The sequence below is a fragment of the Bos taurus genome, chromosome 18 (assembly GCF_002263795.3).
Source record: "Bos taurus isolate L1 Dominette 01449 registration number 42190680 breed Hereford chromosome 18, ARS-UCD2.0, whole genome shotgun sequence".
In the NCBI taxonomy this organism is placed as follows: Eukaryota; Metazoa; Chordata; class Mammalia; order Artiodactyla; family Bovidae; genus Bos; species Bos taurus.
Genome location: NC_037345.1, coordinates 55,630,852 through 55,653,316, shown reverse-complemented (window position 1 = coordinate 55,653,316; position 22,465 = coordinate 55,630,852). Strand labels below are relative to the sequence as shown.

The 22,465-nt window shown below is 55.3% G+C and overlaps 2 protein-coding genes and 1 long non-coding RNA gene across 9 annotated transcripts in view; 1 reads left to right on the top strand and 2 right to left on the bottom strand.

Annotated features, from left to right (window-relative positions):
- Nucleotides 1-932, bottom strand: part of TRPM4 (transient receptor potential cation channel subfamily M member 4) — a 50,930-nt gene extending 49,998 nt beyond the window's left edge. For both annotated transcript variants that reach the window (XM_024979246.2, XM_024979247.2), the window contains exon 1: nucleotides 863-932. In XM_024979246.2, the coding sequence (XP_024835014.1) occupies nucleotides 863-907 (45 nt within the window). In that variant the 5' untranslated portion in view covers nucleotides 908-932. The remainder of the gene's footprint in view (nucleotides 1-862) is intronic.
- On the bottom strand, nucleotides 1-21,749 carry PPFIA3 (PTPRF interacting protein alpha 3). Of its 5 annotated transcripts, none has more exons than XM_059877596.1 (30): nucleotides 21,456-21,749; nucleotides 16,502-16,756; nucleotides 16,144-16,245; nucleotides 15,604-15,768; nucleotides 15,172-15,246; nucleotides 14,634-14,708; nucleotides 14,101-14,322; nucleotides 12,945-13,091; nucleotides 12,723-12,857; nucleotides 12,096-12,179; nucleotides 11,840-11,971; nucleotides 11,346-11,408; nucleotides 11,132-11,211; nucleotides 10,709-10,853; nucleotides 9,971-10,158; nucleotides 8,610-8,832; nucleotides 7,381-7,544; nucleotides 7,135-7,262; nucleotides 6,366-6,459; nucleotides 5,934-6,015; nucleotides 5,085-5,285; nucleotides 4,362-4,424; nucleotides 4,168-4,194; nucleotides 2,921-3,096; nucleotides 2,410-2,507; nucleotides 2,035-2,210; nucleotides 1,879-1,947; nucleotides 1,475-1,646; nucleotides 863-934; nucleotides 1-730 (listed from the first exon to the last, which is right to left on the bottom strand). In XM_059877596.1, the coding sequence occupies exons 2-29, from the start codon at nucleotides 16,739-16,741 to the stop codon at nucleotides 876-878; spliced, it is 3,585 nt and encodes a 1,194-aa protein (XP_059733579.1). In that variant the 5' UTR covers nucleotides 16,742-16,756; nucleotides 21,456-21,749; the 3' UTR covers nucleotides 1-730; nucleotides 863-875. The 5 variants fall into 5 exon arrangements, with proteins under 5 accessions (XP_059733579.1, XP_059733577.1, XP_010813510.1 ...); XM_059877594.1 differs by having other exon boundaries at nucleotides 1-791; nucleotides 21,456-21,748; XM_010815208.4 differs by having other exon boundaries at nucleotides 1-934; nucleotides 21,456-21,747.
- LOC101903620 (uncharacterized) lies at nucleotides 1,562-16,635 on the top strand. 2 transcript variants are annotated; one of them, XR_001494200.3, is made up of 6 exons: nucleotides 1,562-1,650; nucleotides 3,901-4,051; nucleotides 13,730-13,844; nucleotides 13,958-14,367; nucleotides 15,205-16,255; nucleotides 16,556-16,635. It is a non-coding gene; the product is annotated as an uncharacterized lncRNA (long non-coding RNA). The 2 variants fall into 2 exon arrangements; XR_003030457.2 differs by lacking the exons at nucleotides 1,562-1,650; nucleotides 16,556-16,635 and adding an exon at nucleotides 3,093-3,708 and having other exon boundaries at nucleotides 15,205-15,605.
- Nucleotides 21,750-22,465: the final 716 nt, after the last annotated feature.

Here is a 22,465-nt window from a genome sequence, read left to right as displayed (position 1 = left end):
TTTTTGAAACAGTTCTCTTTACCCGTGATCACTGAGTGACGCCTGGGGCAGGGAGGCCGACCAAGAGTCGGGGGCGAGGGCTCCCCCACCGTCCTTCCTCCCCCCACGCCACGTCGCCCAGTGGCATCGTGGAAAGAGGATTCTCCCATGCAAACCCCGGAGCCGGAGCGGAACGGGGAGCTCAGTTCTGCACCCCGTACCCCCGGGGCACGAACACGGCCACAGCACGGGGGGCGGAGGGGCCTCGGGGACACGAGACACTGGGGAGAGAGAGGGAGCCCCGCCCGCAGCTGACCCCAGGCACCAGCGACGGGACGCGGCGGGGCGGGGCTGAGTGGCACAAGGGGCGAGGCTTTTAGCAGCGAGTCCCCCCTCCCCTCCTTTCGGACGAAGAAGGAAGACTTGGGCCCCGCAATTGAGAAGAAAGAGGAGGGGTCAGCCTCTCCCCGCATGCGGCCCGGGAGGGAAGCCCCGCCCCCTTCCCGCGGGGAAAGGGCACCCATCTCCCATCGGAAACTGGTCAATAAATTACAAAGTAGAGGATAGGGAGGCGGAAGTTTGGGGCGGGATTTCTTCCTGCCCTCTTCTTCCCCCCTCTCAGTCCAGTGCATGTGGTTTGGTCCAGGCCCAGTCCATTTGTGAGGCGGGGACCAGCATTCCCCGTTCGTCTGTACAGATGGTCCAGTCCGCGGCGCGAGCTCCCCAGTACACTCTCCCCGGCGAGACCATACTGTGGGCAGGAGGGGGAACAGCCCAGCCTCTGAAAGGTTCTTCCGTCCGAGTGAGGTCACCTGCATTGACGCCAGGCGTGAAGATCCACTGTGCCGCCCCGATCCCCAAGATCGCCCAGTACGGTCCTCACCTGGAAGCCTACACTAGCAGGAATAGGTCCGGACAGAAACGCCATCTGCCCGGGAACTCCCAGAAGTCTGGCCTGGAGGGAGAATGAGCATTGGTTCAGCAAAGCGCAAGCGCAAGCGCGCGCGCACGCGCACACACACACACACACACACACACACACACCCCCCCCCCACACACACACACCCCCCCCCCCCACACACACACCCCTCACACACACACACCCCTCACACACACACACACACACCCCTGCCCAGTTCCTCCTCCACCTAAGCGTCCTCCCTTGGATTCTCCCTCCCGAGAAGCCAACGACTGCCTGACTCCCTCCAAGCCAGTTTCCATTCCTTTCTCAAAGCCTCCGATTCCTTCAAAATGCCCCAGGTGACACTGGACGAGTTCATTTCCCACCCTGGAAAACGGGGTATGCTGGGATTAATCCATTCCACACCCTAAGGAGGGAGTTGGCTTGTTGGAGCGGTCCATTTGTCGTGGGTGGGGAAAAAGGGACTAGACCATTTCAGAACTCGGGAAGGCTGCTGGAATGTGGAGATGGTCTCTCCCCCGACACCTAAGAAGGGGAGGGGAGCAGAGGCTGTCCCATTTGGTATCCGCCCACCTTCCGGCTGCAGCTTGCGGAGAGGGAGCCCGGGCGAGCCCAGAGCCCCTGCTGCGGCCGAACGAAAGTTGGGGGGCAACATCTCAGCTGAGTCGGGGGTTACGCCTCGGAGGTCCTTCTCTCGGAACATCTTCCGCCAGGATGGGGAGCGGCTGAAGGACTTGGCACTGTCCTAGGTATTAGGGGTGCAGCCAGCTGGTGAGGGACTAGGGCCGAGTTTGGACTCCGCTCCTCTTTTTGACCCCACCCCTCTCCGGCTCCCTTCCCTCATTTAGCCCCGCCCCTTCCCTGGCACCGCCTCCAACCGCGACTCCTTGGCCAATCAAGCCCCACCCCTTTAGCTGCGAGTCTAGAGGGGCGGCCGGGAGCGTGGAGTCCCCTACGCTTGCTGCTGCTGCGCCCACCTCATCCAGCCGCCTGTCTGTGCCCAAGGAAATGAGGTTGCTGAATTCCTTTTCCAAGAGCTGCCGGGCCTGCAGGGGAGAGGTGGGAGAGAGGCTGCAGCGTGCAGTCTGCAAGATGGGGATGCCCAGTGTGCCCCGGGCCCGGCGGCAGCTCACCTGTGCATTTTGCGTGGGGATCTGCAGAAGCAAGGCCAGGTCGGAGTAGTCGAAGGTCTCGTCCAGGGCGAGCAGTGCCCCGTGCACCCCGCTCTCCGTGAGGTTCGTGGCGAATTCCTTCAGGCCCAGCCCGGACACCCAACCCATGACCCGCTCATTGGACCACACCATCACGTCTGGGGATGGAAGGGACCCTCAGCTGCACCCTTCCTGGGGCCTGGTCCTTCATTTATCCTCTATCTCCAACCCCATTTCCTCTTCCTGTCTCCACCCCGTCTCCCCTGGCCTCCCTCCCCTTCCCTATTGATGCTTCCTCCAACCCTGTCCCAAACCCCTCCACATGGCTCCCAGCTGGACTCATACTTTTCTACTCACCTCGGATCTGGGTCTGACTCTCTTCCCGCCTCCGCTCCAAGTCCTTCCTGTCATAGTTGAGCCGTTTCAGACACATGATCCCATAATGCAGGCTCACCCTGAGTAGCAGAGATAGCAGAGTCACAGAAGAGCCCCACAACCCCAGTGACTGTTTTCCCTGTTGCTTGTGGTTTTCTGGGAGAGGCTGGGGAATTGCTCCACTGGATCTGTTCTATTGATTGCCGACCTTCCCAGGAGCAGGGATATTTTTTAAAAAGCAGTTCCTGTTCGCCAACCTGTAAGGGGTATGGGGTCAGATAGCCAAGCTGTCTCAGGACTTGGACTATTCCTACTGGGCCATCTTAATGGGTGGAAGGGGCACAGGAGTCTGGATTTCCTAACAATCCAGGCTAAAGGACCAAAGATAGTCCAAGATGAATTAATTCCCACGTCACTGGTCCTATTTGCCAAAGACTCTCTAGAAGTGGGGGCCTCCCCAACTTGGACTGTCGCCACTGGCCAGGCAACTCACCTGTGAAAGCTGTCCACCATCTTGAGCTGGCCCCGGAGTTCCTTCTTGTTAAGATGATCTAACATTCGGGCATCCACCAGCGACTCCATGAAGTAGCTGCGGTACTGGGGCAGCCCCAAGCTGGGCAGCCAGTCGTTCCCCACCCATTCGTGGTTCATGTCGCCATATGCCAGGATCTGGGGCCATGGGCAGGTGGGGGAGCAGTCAGGCCTTCTGACCCCTTCCCATGTGTGTATGAAAGGGTACAGTACCACCCTCTCTCTCCCAAATCCAAGGTTGTTCTTTCTCTATCCCGTAGCAGGACAATGGCCAGTCTCTGCTCAGGACAACGGGCAATCCAAAACTGTTTCCTTCTCCTTCATAATGACAGCACAGGTCCTTGTCTACTCAAAGCATCATTATCACTTGCGAACTTGCTGAAATTGCAGAATCTCAGACCCTAGGCTACTGAATCGAAATCCTCATTCTCACAAGAGCCTCAGGTGATCTGAACAGTATATCTAAGTACTAGTCTAGCATCGTCCCCAACTCAAAACAACTGATCAGTCCAATATCACTATTCCTCCAAGTCCGCACAACAGATTCTTCCAGCGTAGCTCCCTCCCCAGCAAAGGATAACGGATTCATCTACCACTCTTGCGCTGTCCGAAAAATACTAGCCCGATGCTACAATCTGGCTCAGGACAATATTCTGGATCCACCCCCAAGTCCTTCACTCCTCCCAGCATGAGCAAACAATCCATACCTTGGGCTGTTGGAAACAGACCCAACATAGCTCCTGTACTCAGGTGAGTTCATACCTTTCGCCCTCTTGAGAATAAAATGTACTTCCTTCTACCCAACTTCTTCTCAGCCTGATGTACCCTGCCCACCCGCAACCCCGCCCCAAATGCTTTCCCTTTTGCCCCAGTACAAAGTGAGGGGAACAGCCTCACTTCCCTCTGCCGTAGGGCAAAGAGCCACTCAGCGTTTCCCTCTAGTTACAGCAATGAAACAGCCCCTGGAGCCCGCGCAACCGACCATAGTGGGATGACCCGCGCACCACTGGCAATGGAACAGTCGGGCTTCTACACGGACCCCACCAAGTCACAGTGAAGCCCAGAGCAGAGCTCCGCGCAGCGCCCCCCCGCGGTGAGGATGGAATGCTCCGGCGAGGGGCGGGGCGGGGCGGGGCTCGGAGAAGGAGGGGCGTCCATGCAGCGTGCACAGCCTGTTCATGCGCCCACAGCCCGCCCCGCGCCCCCTACCTGCTCCCAGCTGATCTCCTTGGTCTCCTGACCAGTTAGTGGGAAGAGGGGAGAGAAGGGGTGGGTTAAGGGGCAGGCGGAGGAGGGCGGGAAGGACGAACGGACGGACAGACAGCCACAGACTCACCCGCCACCCGGCCCCTGCCCAGGGAAAGTTAGTGCCACCCCCAAGGCCACGGGCAGGGGGCACTCACAGGCTTGGTCGTCGCGGTAAGGGACTCCATCTCCTCGTGTGTCATCCACACATTTCCTGTGGACTGAGGGGTGAGAGGTGTTATGGAGGTTGGGAAAGAGCTTCTGGACAGGGGAGGGGAAGAGAGTCGTGCTCCTGGAGGAGCCGAATTAGGCATGGGAACACATCATTTTCTGTATGGAACAAAATGATAAAATGTTAGAAGGCAGTAAATGCCATGGGGTAAAAAAAAAAAAATAGGTGTTCATATATGATGGAGCTGGGGACTAGTTTAGCTGTTGAGTTAGGGAGGCCTCTTGGAGGTGGTGACATTTGAGCTGAGACCTCAGGGATGAGTAGGAGCCAGCCTTGGAGGTAAAAAAGAGGGAGGGGTGCTCCAAGAAAAGGGAGCAGCAAATGTCAAGGAGCAGAGTAGAAAAGGAGCTGGGAAAGGGGCCCCTCATCATGGGACTTGCAGAGAACCATATGAATTTGGGTTTTTTTTCCGGGATAGGATCCTTCTGCTGCGGTGTGTAAGACAGACTGAGGGTTGGAAGTAGAGGGGAGGCAGAGAGACCTGAAGGGTGTCCCACCCTCAGAGATAATCCAGTGAGAGACTGTGCGGAGCAGGGTATATCTGACAAGACAGAGCTAGAATGAGCGGACTCAGGACTGGCTACTCTGAGGACAGTACTCTGAGGATTGGCTACTCCAGCAGGGGCTGGGATTGGCTCTGGACACTCACGGTGCGAGAGGAGGCAGGAGCAGAGGGTGAGGTGAGTGAGACCATCTCCTGGATGGCAAGGCGCAGCTTGAGCCGGTGCAGTGGGTTGCTGATGCCGATCTCACGCTGGATCTCCGTGTCTGACAAGTTGGCCATGATGGCACCACTCTTGACATTGGCCCGGCAGGCGGCCACATACCATGCAGGCATGCCTACCCACAGCTGGACCAGAGGGAGAAAGTGAGGAAGGGGTGGAAATGAGACAGAGAGACAGAGATATATCACAGGAGAAATGGGAGAAGGACAGAAAGAAAGGGGGAGAGGGAGACAGAGAGGTGGGGAAAGGCAAGTGGGGGAGAAACAGAAAGACATGAGAAAATTGGCAGTGAGGCAAAGACATCAAGAGTCAGAGGGAAACACAAAGAGACGAAGGACAGTCAGAGAAGGGTGAGCCCAGAGTCAGAAGGGAGAGAGAGATGGGGAGAGACAGAGATGAGAGGCAGAGAGGCGGAGAGAAAGCAGCAAAGCACATTGAGAGAGAGAGACATGAGAAGAAGTACAGGGAATGACAAAAACAGAGAGATGAGGAGAGGCAGAAAAATAGAGAAAGAGAATCCCAGAGACAGAGGCATGGGAAGACACAGAGAGAGACAATAGGGGCAAGATGGGCATGGTGAAGGGCGAGGGGAGAAGGAATAAAAAGCAACAGGAAGGTCCACAAGAAACCTGACCCCTCCCAGGACCTCACCCCCCAGCTCCCTTCCCCGACACCTCTGGGCCAGGAGGATGGCACAGGGTCAGCCAGCCCTGACCATGGGATTCTCAGAGGGATTGGGGATGAAGATTCAGGACATTTCTGGACCCCAGTACCTCTAGCCAGGAGACCACAGTGGGCCCATCCCAGGCAGCAAAAGGCAGGCCCTGACGGCAGGCCTCTTCCAGAAGTTCATGCCTGAAGAGAGAGGGCCATGGCAGGAGGTCTCAGGGGTAGATACACCTAGCCCTCTCAGATAGCTCCCTTCACCAACTGCTCCCCGGCCCCATCCACAAAAACAACTTTTATGAATGTAGAAAACGTGGCAGAAGGTAAAAGAACACAAATACTGTGGTTCTTTATAATCCCCCTCCCCCAGCACACATGTACACACACACCAAACAAATGAAAAGAGGAGGGAAAAAAACCCCAACCCTCTAGGAGTTCCCAAATTTCCAAGCACGCTCAGGATCTTGGACGCCCCCTCCTAGAATTTTCTTACTTATGACCAACCCTCCCCCGCACACACACCACACATCCACACTCACTTCCTCTTGTTCCTCCGGTCCTTATCTCCTGGGCCCGTCAGCTTGGCTAGCCCCAGAGGGTCAGTGGCCAGTGTCTCGTCTGAGGGTGTTCCAGCTGGAGGCAGGGAGGGGCCAAAATTTGGAGAGTCTCAGAGGGGAGGCAGAATCTTTGATGCTGGGGGGTTGAGAAGGATGCCAGGAAAGCAGAGGCCCAGAGGGATTAGTAAATGAGGCCACACAGAGGGAGTGATAAAACCACACAGGAAGCAATGCCACCTCCTAGGCAAAGAATTGGAGAAACCCCCCAAATAGAGCTGATGCACTGGGCTGGCCTTGGTAAAGGTGGCAGTGCTATGCTGCTAAGTTCTTAACAACTGGGCTCCCTGGGGACGAAGAGGTATTTCCTGATTGGTAGTATTTGCCAGTTTCCATGGTGTAAATAATCCCACCAATTTCAGGCTACCAAATGTGATGTCAAAGCAGCTCATAAAATTCCTGAAAATTTGACTAACTTGGATTTCACAAGTCAGACAAGCAAGCTCCTCTCTATTAAAAAAAACAAAAACAAAAACAAAAAAAAACAGGTAAATGAAATAAATTCATTTGTCCAACCATCACTCAGGCAGGCCTCAGAGTACCCTTCTTGCCCCTTCTCCCCTCGACTTCTGCCAAGGTTCCAGTGCTCAAAATGCATTACCAAATGATTGTGGACAGGACTGTATGTCAAGTGAATATGTAAAGGAGGAGGAAGGAAGGAATAAAGAAAGGGAGAGGAAATCAGGGGACTCACCCAGAGAAGAGCTGTCCCGACCTGGTGGTCCCATTCTCCCCTTCTCCTTCTTGCCAAAGAGACGGCCTATGGACGACTTGATGCTCTTCTTCTTGGGAGCTTTGTGCAGGGAATCTGGGGTGCCCTCACTGGGTGAGCAGGACAGAGTGAAGGTAGATCCCATCTGGTAGGTTCCAAGTCTTTGTCCACTCCCATCTCCTCCTCCCAAGCAAGTCCCTCCCTGTCTCGTCCCTTATTCTTACTGACCTTCCCCGTGATGGCCCTCCATCCTCCAGGGATCCCGCCTGCAGTGCCAAGGCTTGTGTCATTCTCTCAAGGCGGGCAGAGCGAGGAGTGGGAGGTGGGGTGTCTCCTGGGATTGCCGGCCCCTCCCCTCGGGGAGCCACAGCTTCCTCCTTAGGGACATGATTCTGTAGACAGGCAGAGTTGCTACTGAGTCAGAGGGATCATGTTGGGGGCTCCTCATTAGTTGGGAGGTATACCAGGTGTCTAGGATACCCCTGATTTGGACTATCACTTCTAAAGATAGGCTAGATTAAGTGGGAGTGAATTGCAGAAATATAAAGGCAATAACTTCAGTCCCCCTGGAGCTTGATGAGCCCATATTTCTACTACCTTAGCTTCTGGTGTCAGGAGTGGGATCTGCTCATTTTCAAGAAAATCTAATGACTTACAAGTTCTGAAAATAGGAAAGCTGAGTTTAAGGCAATAAAACAGGGTTATAGCTCTTGTGCCTGCCTCTAAGGTCAATTCTGGGGCCATTATAATAGTTCTCAAATGTACATTTAGTCACAGAATATATATATTCTGTATCCAGTGGTTAAGTGGTTAAGACTTGGTCCTCTCACTGCTGGAGCCCAGGGTCTGATCCCTGGTTGGAGAACTAAAATCCAGAAAGCTGCATGACATGGCCAAAAAATTAAAAATAAAAATCCTATGCAGAAATTTAACGCATAAAATAGGTAAAAGTAGATCAGGTCTGACTAAAGTACAAGTTAGGGTTCAGGAATCTAGTGACTCAGCCTCCCCTTTGCCCCCTTTTTTAAATTTTGAGAATTATTTATTTTTAGCTGCACTGGGTCTTCATTGCTATGCATATGCTTTCTCTGCTTGCAGTGAGCACAGGCTGCTCTTTAGCTGCAGTGCACGGGCTTCTCATTGTAGTGGTTTCTCTTGTGGCGCATGGGCTCTAGGGCACAGGCTCAATAGTGGTGCATGGGCTTAGCCTCCCCCCAGCATGTGAAATCTTCCTGGAGAAGGGATCGAATCTGTGTTCCCTGCACTGGCAGGCAAATTCCCAACCACTGGACCACCAGGGAAGTCCTCCTTTGCCCTCTGAGTTGAGCTTTTAGGGGAAGCTAAGGTTGCTATCATTGGTGTGATGATTATCGTTGCTGTTTGTTAGAGAGCCCTGTTTATGACCTCCCACCACCACCACCATCACCACCAAGCTGAGGAGACTTACGAATACTCACAGCTTTGTCGGTGCCCTCACGGGCAGGGCTAGGGGGTGCCAGACGGGGTGTTGAGTGGCCAGAGCTGGGAGGGGAGGGGCTGGCGAGGGTAGAGGTGGTGAGGGAGGGGGGCAGTGAGCAGCTGCTGCGGTAGCGGCCCAGTGAGTCCAAGCCGGAGCCTGACACCCGGCTCTCCAGCTCTTCTGCCCTTTGTTCTGTTGTCTCCTTCTCCTCTTGGATTAACCTGAGGAGAGAAATGGGGAGACGGGATGAGAGGACTGAGGCAGGCAACAGGAGAGGGAGCCTGGGGGGACTTCCCTGGTGGTCCAGAAGTTAAGACTCCATGCTTCCAATGCAGAGGATGCAGGTTCAATCCCTGGTTGGGGAACTAAGATCCCACATGCTGCACTGCACGTCCAAAAGGAGGAGTCTGGGGATCCTGATGGACCAGGAAGGCTTGGTGGAGCAAAAATAATTCTGGGGAAGGCACAGTGAGGTCTTGGTGGATCCCTGATGGCCTCACAGGTTCAAAGGGAGTCAAGGGATCATGTTACGCTCTGGAGGTCGTGGAAAGATTAGGGATGGCAGGATGACCAGAGTGTGCCTCAGGATGACCCTGATGATGACCAAGTGGCTCTGGAAAATCATAAATGGATGACCATGGGCAAGAGGTCAAGTTCTAAGGAGGATACAAAGAGCAAGCTCATAATAAGAGAAGGCTGAGATCAGGGACTCTGAAGTCAATCTGGGATCTGGGAAGGTCATAGAGACATTTGGTGAGAGTCAATATCTCCAGTCAGAATGAGTTGGAATGGAAGATGGTGGTCAGGTTGATATGTTTGCTGGGGCCCATGCAAAGTGTGTTATCAGAGAATTGCTAAGTAGGGCAATTGCTGGGGAATCCAAGTAGACTTTACGTGATGGGGGAGTCTTAATAAACTGAGGATTTTTGTTATATCAGGTAGAAGTTCTTGTTATCTAGAGTCGAGGTTCTTGAGGTGTTTTGGATTGGGGACCTCGTGTAGAGATTCTTAGGGTACTGGGAGTCTCTGGGTAATGGCTGCTTGAAGTCATGAAAGCTGTGATATAATGGAGGACTCTTGATGGACTGGATTGTGATTTTTGGTATCTGAGGATGCAGTCTTGGGTATTTTGGGAAATTGTGAGTACTGTTTGGGGTGGGGAGGTGTATAATGTATAAGTAGCACATAGGAGACTTCTGGGTATTTCCTCAGACTATTCCAGAATAGTGTTGGGCTGGGAGAACTCCTTGAGGATGATTAGGAAAGGAGTTGGGCTTAGGTATTCAGATCAGTCTCCAGAGCCAGAGGGGCTGTGGGCTTAGTTCAGGCAGGACGAGAAAGAACTGGGCCAGTGCTCACTTGATCTCTTTGTTGATGGCCTCCAGCTGCTCCTGAAGCATGATGGCCAGTGTCTGAACATCTGCCTGCCCACTGGGGGACAGGAGCTCAGCTCCAAACATCCCCTCGGCCTCCTCTTCATCTGAGCCATCCAGCTCGCCAGGGAATGGAGGTGGCATGGACCCCGCAGGGGCAGACCTCTCCCACTCCTGTCTCTGTGTGGAGACAGAAGGATGGCAGGTGGACAGGAGCCAAAGGCAGATGCTGTGTCTTCCCTCACTGCTCCGGACCCTTCCCACCCTCCGTGACCCTGCCCTCATCCGTTGACACTAACTGCCCTCACCCTGTGATCCAGTCCCCACAGTTTCCCCAGCCCACCTTTCTCTCTTGGTGGGGCCCTTTTTTGACCCCCCCTGACACCCCCCACAACCTCCCCTGAGTCCACTGTTTCTTTTGACACAGCTCACTTCTTTTCTTCACTTAGCCCCATCCATTCTAGGATTCTACACCTTGCACATCATCTCCCCCAAAACCCTCTTCCCAGCCCATCATTCCTCTAAAGTTCTCACCAGGCAGCAGGACATCCACGCGAGGAGACATCAAGGCAAGCGGGGATGATGAAAGAAGAGAAGACAGTGTGGGCCCAGGAAGCCTTACTTCTCCACTAGTCCCCACCCAGAGCCCTGCATACTGGGAACCACCTCCTACTGCTGCCCTCCCAGGCCCTGCTCAGTCCAGGCCCCAGAAGTGGCTGCTGACCTTAGAGGGCTCATCCTTGACCCCTGACCAGCGGCCCCTCTTGCTTGCCCGGCCACTGCCAGCCCCATAGGGGTCCAGATGGGCACCAGAAGGTAAGGTGGGTGCCTGAGAGTAACGGAGCTCCAGGGCACTGCCAGGGAGAGATCTGTGGGCATGGAGAGGGTGGAGACCAAGGGGTCAGGAAAAGGAAATAGAGGTCAGTGGTCATGTGGAAGGGCTTGGGGTCAGAGGACTGGAAGAAGGATCTTATGTTAAAAGTCAGGAAAAAAGGGTCTGGGGCCAGAGATCATGAAATCAGGGGTCAAAAATAAGAGGGGCCAGTGGAAGTCTCAGGAGGACAGGGAGGGGAATCGGGAGACTTGGGAAGCAGAAGGGATGTGCTTGGCCAAGGGGGCCCCATGGGCACAGGAAAGTTACTGTCACCTGGAGTAGGACGACGGTGGCCTCCCCCGAAGCTGGTCAATCTCCATCTGCATCCGCTCCATCTCAGCCAGGAGCTGCTCCTGGGGGAGGAGGTTGGAGAGGCCAGGTCAGAATCTGCCCCCTTCTGAGATCGGTCCCTCCCAGCCGGGCTGATTCCAGCCCCAGTAAAGCCTGCTCCATTTCTCTGGCCCTCACCCCCCACGCTCCTCCCTACCTTGTTGAGCAGCAGCTCATCCTGAAGCTTCTTCATGTTGGCAATCTCCTCGCTTAGTGAGTTCTGTAGGGGGACAGGGGTGCAGTGAGGGGCCAGAACCTGGAAGAAGCCTCCAGTGCACAGAGGCAGGCCTGAGGGGACCCCAAGGGGAATGGGTGGATTGGAATGGTGAGCTAGAGGGTTGTGGAGTGAAGATGCTGCTGAAGAGGGGAAGTCCCTAGGAGCCCAGAATTCAGCATCCTGTGTAATTTCAGCAGATTCAGAGTTTGAGGGCCCATAGGGCTATAGGCTTGGGGAAACGCCAAGAATTCAGGGTATAGGTGCCCCAGAATTCAGCTCTAGGGTGTTCAGGTGAAATAGTGCTGGTCCCAGCAATAGAGCAGTCTGTCAGATTCGAATTCCGGATGCCTAGATTTGAGATCTCAGATAATGGTTTGGGGAAAGGTCTGGGCCCCCAAGATTCCAGTTTATGGGAGTCCTAGATTGGGGCGCACCTTCTCCTCCAGGGCCCCCATGCGCTCCTTGAGGTGAAGCTGCAGTCGTTCGTTGGACTCGCTCAGCAGCTTGTCCACTGTCTCGGACAGCCGCTTATTGTGGTCATCATTCATCTTCTCCCGCTGCCGGGCCTGCCCAGAGGAGAGCAGGGCACAGGTGCTGGAACCCTGAGCGCTGCCCCTGCTCCCAGCTCCCACCTACTTCAGCCCACCTTCTCATCTAAGGCTCATCCCCCAAGCCTCAAAGCCCCCTCACCCGCTGCAGCTCCTGGTTCTTCTCCTCCAACTGGGCCTCCAGCTGCCGAAGCCGCTCCTCAAAATTCCCATGACGTTCCTCAGCCTGGAAGGTGGAACCCATGGCATCTGACTGTTCCACTAGGACCCGTTCAGGCCCCAGGCCCCACCTCCTCCAAGGCTGGCTTCCAGGCCCCGCCCCTGGAGCTCTAGGCTCCTGTCCAACAAAACTCCAAACCTTGCACTTGAGTCTCAAGCCCTGCCCTCTTCTATAAGCTCTGTCCCCTTCTCAGTTCAGGTCCCACCCATCCTTTTAGTCCAAACTAGAAAACACTCCTGAGTCGGGAAGATCCCCCGGAGGAGGAAATGGCAATCCACTCCAGTATTCTTGCCTGGAGAATCCCATGGACAGAGGAACCTGGCGGGCGCTACAGTCCACAGGGCGACTTAGCAGAGAACACCACCTTCCACCAAACCTCTAGGCCTTTCCCCCATTCTAAGTCACGTCCCTTTCTAGATCCCAGGCCCTGCCTTTTCCATCTGAATTCAGGCTGTAGGTCTTCAACCCCTCCAGCCTCTAGGCCCCGCCTCCCCTAAGCCCCACCCCTTCGCCCCAGAGACTCAAAGCCCCGCCCCAGGTCTCCCTCACTTTATTGAGAGCCGCCACGCGCTGGGCCAGCTGGGCCTCAATTTCTGGCAAGGTCTCTGCTTTCTGCAGTGTCTGCTGGAGCTTCTGCTTGGCGTCGTCCAGCCACTCGGCCAGCTGACGGCTCTTCTCTTCACTCTGGGGGACACAGACAAGGGGAAGGGAGGAGCTTGGTCACATGGGCCACAGCCTTGCCCCTCCGCCCCTCCCCGGCCGTGCCCTCACCTGTCGGTACAATGACTCCTTGCTGGCCAACTCGTTTTCCAACTTGTCGTTGGCGTCGTGCAGAGAGGTGGCCTCGCGCTGGGCACTCAAGTAGCGCTTCTCTAGGGTTGTGATCCGTTCCTCCATATCCTCCCGCTGTGCCAGCGCCTGCAGAGGTGACAAAGGACCACGTGGACTACAGCTCCCACTAGGTCCTGTGGGTAGCCTAGGCTTAGAACCTCAATTCAGGCACCCCAGGGTACACTGGGAAATGAAGTCCCCTGCCATCTGGGGGTCAGAAAGATGGAACCACACCTGCCAAGAGCTCCTGAGAATAGCCAACATTACATTGCCTGCCCTCTGCCACCTGACAGATAAAATGGCGGTGCAGCACCTCCCATAAACTTCTGGGACAGTACTAGCTTATCATACGGATGACCTAAGGCCCAGGGGATGGAAAGTCTCCACTCTTCTTGGCCCACTCAAAAACCCAAGTCTTATATTTTTCAGCAACTTCTGGCACAACTCAGATTTAGAATCACAGAGCAAATGCCCTAGGGTCTCACAGAAAACAAATGTCCTTTCCATCTGGGAGGCAAAATCTCCCAAGACCTCCCAGGGTAGCACAGGTTTATAAAACCAGAGAAGGTGTTCCAGGGTATCGTGGGGGATGAACATCTGCCTGGAGGCCGGTGTGGTGAGACCACACTTCCTAATAAGCCCTCGGGCCATCCACACTTCAAATCCGAGGTAAAAGCCCCAGTGGATGATGAAAGCAAAAGTGCTCTCTCTTCTTTCTCATTCAGTGCTTTAAAGAATCCATGCCCTACATTTCTCAGCAGTCCCTGCAGCGTGGGAGTTGAGATCAAGGAGCGTCAGCCAGGATGGGGTGAAATACAGCCAATGGAGTTCAGCTAAGAGGTGGGAAAGAATTTCCCAGTGGTAACATAAAAACTACGACCAGATACTGGGTGACTACCATGTATGTGCCATGTACCAACTCTCTGACAAGGGCCATAAATCCCATTTTACAGGTGAGGAAACAAGCTCAGAGAGAAGAATCCGCACACCTTGTGGACTGAATCCAGGTTCATGAGTTCTGTGACTATGGGTAGAAGGGAACAGGGAGGGTTGGGGGGAGGGACAGAGGGCAGCCCAGCAGGGGCTCCGGCCTCACCTCCTTGAGGTCGCGCTGGAGCTTGGCGTTAGCTTCCTCGGCCTTACCCAGCTCGCGGTGGGCGGTGCCCAGCTCCTCCTCCAGCTGGCTCATCTGGCGGCACAACACCGCCAAGCGCTCCCGCAGCTGGCACACCTCCGCCCGCTGCCGCTCCAGGGCCTCCTCCAGCTCCGCCGTGCGCCGGTTCGAATCCCCACCAGGACCCAGGCCATTGGCAAGAGTCTGGAATGGGGACAGTGAGGAAGGAAAGCACAGAACTCAGATCAGGTAACAGAGATAGAATGCAAAGAGAAAGCTGATAGGGGTGAGGGGGAATCAAAGATCAGTTAAGGGCCATGGAGATCACAAATTTAGCTAGCTGACCTGAATCAGAGGTCAAAGGTCAGCAAGAGTCTGAGGGATTCAGATGGACTAGGGTCTGTGAGAATCATACCAAACATTAAAGGGACCATCGCAAAGTCACGGGGCTGAGTAGGACCACAGGGATGGGGGCCAGTGAAGAGCAAAGAGAGGGAAAGATGTCCACCTCTTACCTGCCCATCCCCATCCTTGCCGGGCTCCTCTAGCCCCGACCGGCGCCTAGACAGCTGCTCTCGAAGGCTCAGAGTCTGGCAACAGGAAAGGGAGATCAGAGTGAAGGGGGTCCTAGAATCCCTGTTTTACTTCCCACTGGCTCTGGTCCTGCTGGGCCTACCCTTATTCCATAGTCTACCCTTCGGCCCTGTGTCCTTGTCTCTCCTTAGCCACCCACCAGAGAGGAAGCCACCCTTAATCTTAACCTTAGCCTCCTTGTGCCCAGACTTACCCCACCCAACCATTTCCTCCGAAGTCAGTTCTTTCCCTTAGCCGCCCCCAGCCCTGGTTCTAACCCTAGTCTCACTGTCACAGAGCGGTACTCTACTCCCCTTAGTCCTGCCCAGTGAATTTCACCTTAGGAACCTGGTTCTCCACAGTCCAACCCTATTGGTCCTGTGCCCTAGTCCTGTCCCCAGTAGATTCTAGGACCCATCCAATCAGCTCCACCCCATTGGTAGTTCATTAGTCCCGCCTCCTTCTTGGCTACACCCCCACCTCCTGATTGCTCAGCTCCAGTTCTTCCTCTAGCACTGCCACCCGCTCCAGCGCCATTCGCAGCCGCTCTCGGACCTGAGGATGGGGGCAAGACCAAGTGAGATGGAGATCAGACCTGATCAAGGACAGCTGATGCAGAACACCTTGGGATGGACCTGATAGGATGACATTATCATTCCTCTATTTATAATAGGTGTGCAGCCCCAACCAGCTAGCAAGGCAGCTTCACCCCCTGGTATACCCCTATCCTATTACTTTTTTCCATTATCAGGTCTCAGTCAGCAGTAGTCTGTTTCAATCAATTTCAAGACAGTCAACATTCTTCCCACTTGGGCTATTTCCAACCAATCACAGCCAGAATTTCTGCCATTCAGGACAGCCCAGCCGACCACAGGTTTCTGTTCTATATGCAGTCTCTTCTGATTCTCATACCTTCTCATCCAGGGCCTTGTGATGCTCGAAGAGGGATTTTAGAGCCTTGAGTACTTCCACCTCGGAAGAGACCCCGCCCGGAGACTGGGCCTGGCGCTTTACCACGGTCATGCGCAGTGACCTCTCGTGCCTGGACACCAGGCATTCCAGGTGTTCTAGGAGAAGCTACAGGGATAGAGCACCGGGCCAAGGAAAAGTGTCAAGGGAAGAGAGGCAGAGTGCAGGAAGAGGATTCAGACAGGTGGGGCAGACACAGGGAAGAAGTGGAGCCAAGTAAAGAGGTGTGGAGAAACAGGTCCGGAGAAGAGAGGGATAACGGGTCGGGGGTGGGGCGGTCAGGAAGAAGTGGTACAGAAAATGAGAACAGTTATGGAGATAGGGGAGGGGACATGAAGGAAGGAGGGGACCAGAGGAGACCCGCCCAAGTTGTGGAAGCAGGAAGAAGAAAGGAAGGCAAGAAAGGGTATAAAAAGATGGGTCAGGCTGCAACACCCAAGGCCCCGCCCACCCCGCTTAAGTCCCGCCCCCAAGACGCCTCACCCGTGTATTGTTCCGCTCCGCCTTCAGCTCCGCAATTTCTTCCTCCCGTTCTAGTAGCTGCTCCCGACACAAGTTCAGCTCCTTCGTCAGAGCCGCAAACTCCTGTTCAGTGGTGAGCAGAACTGTACATTCAGATCAATCCTTTTCCCATCTCCCTCATTCCAAAGGACTGGGAGGTTAGTAAGTCCCTCCCCTCTTGGCCAAGTCCCGCCCCTTCAAGCGACCTAGGCCCCGCCCATTAGAGGCAAGCTCCTCCTCCTTCCAAGAGTCAAGTCCCGCCCCTTCCGGCCGCCCTGCCCCTTGCCTTCGCGAGCCGAGGCCCCGCCTCCCTCAGGCCCCGCCCTGGCCCCGCCCAGACCTGGGGCAGCGCGATGCTGAGCTGCCGCTGCAAAGAGTCCTTCTCGTGGCCCAGCTCGCGCAGCCGCAACTGCGCCGTAGCAAGCCCGTCCTGCGCTTCGCGCAGCGTCTCCAGCAGGCGCTCGCGCTCGGTGAGCATCGTGACCATGAGGCGCTCCAGCTCGCCGCCAGCCTCGTCCGGGCCCAGCGCCGAGCCCCGCCGGCCATCCTCGCTGATGGTGGGCATCACCTCGCACATCATGGCGGCGGTGCTGGCCTGCGTGTACCGGGAGGGGCCAGGGAACCGAGAGCGGCTTCGTCAGAGCGCAGGCAACGAAACTGAGGCACGGTCACTGGGATACTACATAGTGAGAACTGAGGCTAGACAACCCAAGCAAGTGCACAACAGAAACGGAAACCCATCCATTCCGATCATGGTGCAAGATAAACGGAAACCCAATGCTCTCAGGAAACCAGACCTGGGTGAGAGCACTTGGAGAAACTGAGGTCAGACTTCATCTGACAACGGGCAGCAAATCTAGACTCAGCCTATTGAGAGAAACCAAAGCCGAGTGACCCACTCCCTGAGAGAAAGTGGAAAGCTTGGAAGCCCCTCCCCTCCCACCCAAGGGCTTCCCAGGTGGCTCAGTGGTAAAGAATCCACCTGCCAATGCAGGAGACACGGGTTCGATCCCTGGGTGGAGAAGATCCCCTGAAGAAGGGAATGGCAACCCACTCCAGTATTCTTGCCTGGGAAATCCATCGGGTCCCAAAGAGTCGGACATGACTGGGTGCACTAGCACTCCCCTCCAGTCCAAATCCCGCCCCTGCAAGGGGCTCAGGCCCCGCCCATCACTGGCACTGTGGGAAAATCAGTCTACCTATTCTGGCCCTGCTGAGAATTCCCTTCAACCTCACTGTATGAATGAGAAAACTCAGGCCCAGGAGAGGAAGACTATGTCTTCAGGAGGTCTCTGGTAGGTAGTCAGCTGTATAATGTCACAGGGATGGCCCTGAACTGCTATTCAGCCCAATTCCTGCCTCCTTAATTGACCAGATATCTAGTTACAGGAGAATCTAAAGACTCTCTCCAGGCAGAGGGGAAAAAAAGATGGCATGGACCATGCTAGCCATTTCACACTACACAGGAATCCTAGATCCAGCTACATCTTCCCTCAGGTCACAGGAATCTAGGTTCCCCTGTCCCTTCTGTCTCCCAGAGAAAGGAGTCTGAGCCTCCATCCTTCTCTTTCCCAGACCCAGAAGTCCGAGACCAGATCCCTCTCCTTCCAGGGCACAAGAGCCTGGGCTTTCAATCTCCAACCGTATACCCAGAAATCTCAGCCTTCAGATTTCTCTTCCCTCGGAATCCAGGCCCCCAGGCCCCAGGAGTCTGGGTGCATGAGCTGTGGGCGGGGATGAAGGGAGCTCTCCGAGACACTCCCTCTGCTCACATCAGGTCAGACAGGTCTGGCTGGCCCAGCGGAAAGCGGGAGGGACTTACACTCTGTTCTCTCCTTTCTTTCTCTCCCTTCAGGCAGAGGAATAACCGGTTCTCAGAGTGGATAATTCCCAGCCCCACCCAATATTTGGACTATATCTACAGCCTGGGACTGGAACCTTGGACTCCAGGGAGGAGAGGTAGGGACTGAGAGCCCCAGGACCTGGGAGAGGAGACAACTAGATGCCTGTACCCTTGGGTCTTTGAAGAGGTATATCTGGAAATCTAGACATCTGAGTCCAAACACGGAGAGGTCAGATTCAAGAAAATGTTTATAAGAGAGCAAGCCAGACTTAAGGAAATTAAAAAAAAAAAAAAATTAGCATGGTATCTAAAACTCAGAACCTACTCATGAGATGCAGCTAGGGATGTTTTCAGGAGGCTGCTCTAGAACTTCAGATTCCCTAAGAAGGAAGCAAAACTCAACAAGGCTGACTGTAGACTCTAGACACAATAGAGCATGCAGAAAGGATATATGCTTCCATATATACAATGTGCTTGGGGTAAGAGCCTCACATGGGGCCAAATAGAGGGGCATATTCTGGAACCCAGGTCTAGAACAGTGAACCAGCCAAGAGCAATCCAATAACTTAAAAGAGTGTCTGGCTCACCCTCAGAACCCCAAACATAGAGGGGAGGGAGATGATATCTAAGGACAGACCTAACGCAATGCTTAACAAACCTAAGTCAGAAGACAAACAAGAACTCAGAACCTACCAGGGACGAAAATATAACACAGAATATAACAGACGTCACATTCTTGGTTTCTTCACATGTCTAGATAATGTTAGAACTCAGAGGGCAGAATATTTGCTCTAGAATTCAGAACATGCCCTGGAGCAAAGGAAAAAAACCTAGAAAATAGCAAGGAGTTTGCCTGGAACTTAGAATTGCCTGGGGGAGAATGCTGAAGGAGGCATTCTGGCAATTGAGAATTTACTGGCATAAGGACTGAGCTGGCAAAGGAGGTGGGGGTGGGGGTGGTGTGTTCTAGAAATGAGGACATTTCTAGGCTGAAGACTCCAGAACAAGAGAGGGCCTAGAGCATGTTTAGAATGCTGAAGTGGCAGATGGAAGAAGCCCACAATCCACCAGGGGACAAGTTCTGAGCCAAGGTCACACTGAGGGAAAAGATAGAGAAGGTGGGGATGGATGGGCTTAGAATACAGAACCTGAAGAAGGAAGGTGCAGTGTAATCCTGGGGACTTAAGACTGTAGAACTGGATGGTATATAAAATAGGGAGGTTCAGGGACTTCCCTGGTGGTCCAGTGGTCAAGACTCTGCCTTTCACTGCAGAGGGTGTAGGTTCGATCCCTGGTTGGGGACCTAAGATCCTGCATACCTCACAGCAAAGCCCAAAAATAAATAAAATGAAATACGGAAGCATATCCTAGAACTGATAACGTGGTTTGGAGAAAAGCTAGAGCCCATAAATGGAACACACACACACATTCTAGCAGAGAATGCCCCTGGGAAAACAACAGAATCTAGAACAATGCCAAGGATTGGCTAGAACCTAGAACACACCCAAAATGAAATTTTAAAAGAAAATAAGCAAAGACTGGCTTCTTAAAAATTGGAATATGTCAGGAATTACTTGGCGGTCCAGTGGTTAGGACTAGGCGCTTTCACTGCTGGGGCCTGGGTTGGATCCCTGGTCAGGGAACTGAGATCTGTGGGGGAGGAAGGAACATATCTAAGGAGAGGAAAGTGGGCTGGGAGCTTGGCTTGGGAGCACTAACTAGAAATTTGAATTTACCTGGGGAACATCATGACTCGAATTTAGCATCTAACCTAGAATTTAGAACATACCTTGGGTGAAAAAGGAACAGAGATGTTCACTGGGAGTATTCTAGGATTTAGAAAGAATTCCACGAAGCACTGCCAGGGTGCCTGTTTAGTTGGAAATATAGAAGACAATTCTAGATCACGAAATGAACCTAGGTCACAGAGCACATCTGGAGGAAGGGATGTATGCTCGGCTTATCAATCTGAGAATGTACTTGAAGGATAGGGCATCACGATATGAAAAAATCATAATGGGGTGCTGGAAGCATCTCAAGAACCTGGGTCTCAGGGGAAAATATTGGAAACCCCAGGAAGCCCAAAATCTGAGCTGATATGGGGATGAGGCAGGGGTTTTTCAAGGCCACCAGAATTGATGGGCAATAGTGAGGCTGCAGGGACTTGGGTCCCTAAGAGTAACAGCTGAGCAGCTAGATACTTTGGAGGTCAGAGTTGGGGAACTGGACTCCTGAATCTTTGTGGAGGCAAAAGACAGGAGATGGAAGTTTGGAGCCTGAGTCCTTGTTGGAAGGGAGGGCAGGGGTAGATGGCTTTGATGAGCAGTACAGAAGGTGGGGTCTGAACTCCTGAGGGGAGACAGGATCAGGGACAGGGCATTTAGGTCTTCAAGGGGGAGGACGGGCAGAAGCCAGCGAATTGCATTAAGAATTGCATTCTGAGCCCCTGAAAAGGAGGAATCATGTGCCTGAATCCCTAAGAGGGCAGATGTTGGGGTGCCAGGAGGCTGGGTATATTTATTGGAGGGGAACAGGGCTTTGAACTGGGTCTCTAAAGGGGGTAAAGGCTGGGAAACTGGATTCCTTCCTGGAGTGGTGAAGGCTACCAGCTGGGGCCTCTAGCCAGAGGAAGTAAGGACTGACAAGGCTTCCAGAGCCGGGTAGGATCTGGATCCCCGGATGCCAAGATCCCTAAGGTGGACCAGGCAAGAACATTCAGAAGCCCCGACTCCTCAAGTAGCAGCTGGGGTCACCACAACTGGGGTGCTGAGGATGGGGCTGAGAGCCTGGCCAGAGGAATCCTGAGGCCCGGGCGCCCAGGTCGGGGAGGGCCTGGGTATTCCCGGGTCAAAGGCGCGGCGAGGGGGATCCCCGCGCCGCCGGCGCCCCCTCCCCGGCGGCGGCAGCAGGAGATGGGGGAGGCAAGGCTGCCGAGAATGGTGACCATGGACAGCTCCAGAGCGGGCCTGTGTCCAGGGCGGCCGCTGAGCCGGCCTGGACTGAGGAACTCGGCCGGCTGTACAAGCCGGAGGACCGGAGATGGGCTGACTGGGTCCCCGAATGGGGGACTATGCGGACGCGACCGGGGGAGGGGGGCGGCTCTAGCTGGGGGAGTCTGACACAGCCTTGGCCGGTGTCGATCTCCCAGGACTGGGCCGAGGAGGAGGATCTTGGTCCAGAGGGGGTTCCCGGGGCTGACCTGGGAAATTAAGGCTCCTGGGCCCTGGAGGAGGCGCAAGGCGGCAGTACGCCTGGGATCCTAGGGTTCGGTTGGGGACTCTGAGAACCGGGAGGGACACGCCTGAGTCTCTGGGGTCGGGCTGTGAAATCTGGGCTGTGAGGTCCTCGGGGAAGGAGAAGAGAATTCAGGTTCTCGGGGAGGCGGGGGAAGCTCGGCGAGGGGTCCCCCGGGTGGGCGCTGCCAAGCGGGCCGGGCCGGGCTCTTACCTACCTGGTCCGCGGCGGCTGCGGGCGGAGCTGGGCTGCAGGAGGGACGTGGGGGTGGGGTGGGGGGACCGGGCGGGGCCCCTGGCGGCGGCCGGGGCCCGGATCTGTAGCTCTGGAGCCCGGTCTCCGCGGCTCGCGCGGGCTCCGCGTCTGTTGCTCCGGCTTGGGCGCTGGGGACCCCCTCCCCTTCACCGTCTAACAGCCCTTTACCCCTTAAAATAGCCCCCTGCCCCTGTCACCGTTCAGCCTCCCCCCGCGAGGCCGCAGCCGCCAGATCTAGGGGTGCTCACCAGCGCCCCCCAAATCCCACCTTCCCCCGCCAAAAAATTCCTCCTCCCTCCTCCCCCCGGCAACCAGCGCTGGGGCGGTCGTGGCCCCTTTAACAGGAGACTGACAGACGGCGCCGAATGGCCAATGGGAGGCGGTGTCGGCGCCGGCCGGCGGTTAAACCCCGCCCCCGCGCTGCCTGGGAGGGGTCGCGCGGGCGGAGAGCGGGAGGCGGGGCTAAGGCGGGTCGGCCAATAGGCATGCGGCGTGAGGCGGCTGGGGCGGGAGGCGGAGCCCGGCATGGGGATGATGTCACCTGAAGCGAGTGGCGCGCGGCGTGGAACGCCAGTCGCGACCCCGGATTCCGGCGGTGGCGCGCGCCTGCCCTCGCGCCGCACGGGACAGGAGGGTTGGGCGGCGGCAAGGTGGGAGTAAAAGATGGCTTTTAAGATGGGGGCGGCTCCCGGAAACACGCGCTCGGGTTATAAGGTGGGGTGAATGCCTGGTCGACGAGTGCACCTTACTCTGCACCCCCTGAGCCCGCCTCGGGAACTGCACGTGGCACCCCCACCTCCCGCGCAGACTATTGCGCGGCCGGCAGGGCTCCCCCGGCGGACTAGGCTAATGGTTCGCTCCGCCCCGCCCACACGGAGGCCGCCCACTGACTCTGGCGCGTTTCAGGACTCCTCGTCAAACCAGCTACAGAGAAAGGGGGCTTGGCTTCCGCCCTCAGAATCTCGGAAGGGT

Excerpts from the sequence above, each read along its gene's own strand:
- PPFIA3 (XM_059877596.1), bottom strand. The coding sequence starts at position 16,741 with ATGATGTGCGAGGTGATGCCCACCATCAGCGAGGATGGCCGGCGGGGC. Across the intron at positions 12,180-12,722 it reads GCGTGGCGGCTCTCAATAAA|GCTGAGGAACGTCATGGGAA; the intron begins GTGAGGGAGACC and ends TCCACCTTCCAG. Across the intron at positions 6,016-6,365 it reads GACCGGAGGAACAAGAGGAA|GCATGAACTTCTGGAAGAGG; the intron begins GTGAGTGTGGAT and ends CTCTCTCTTCAG.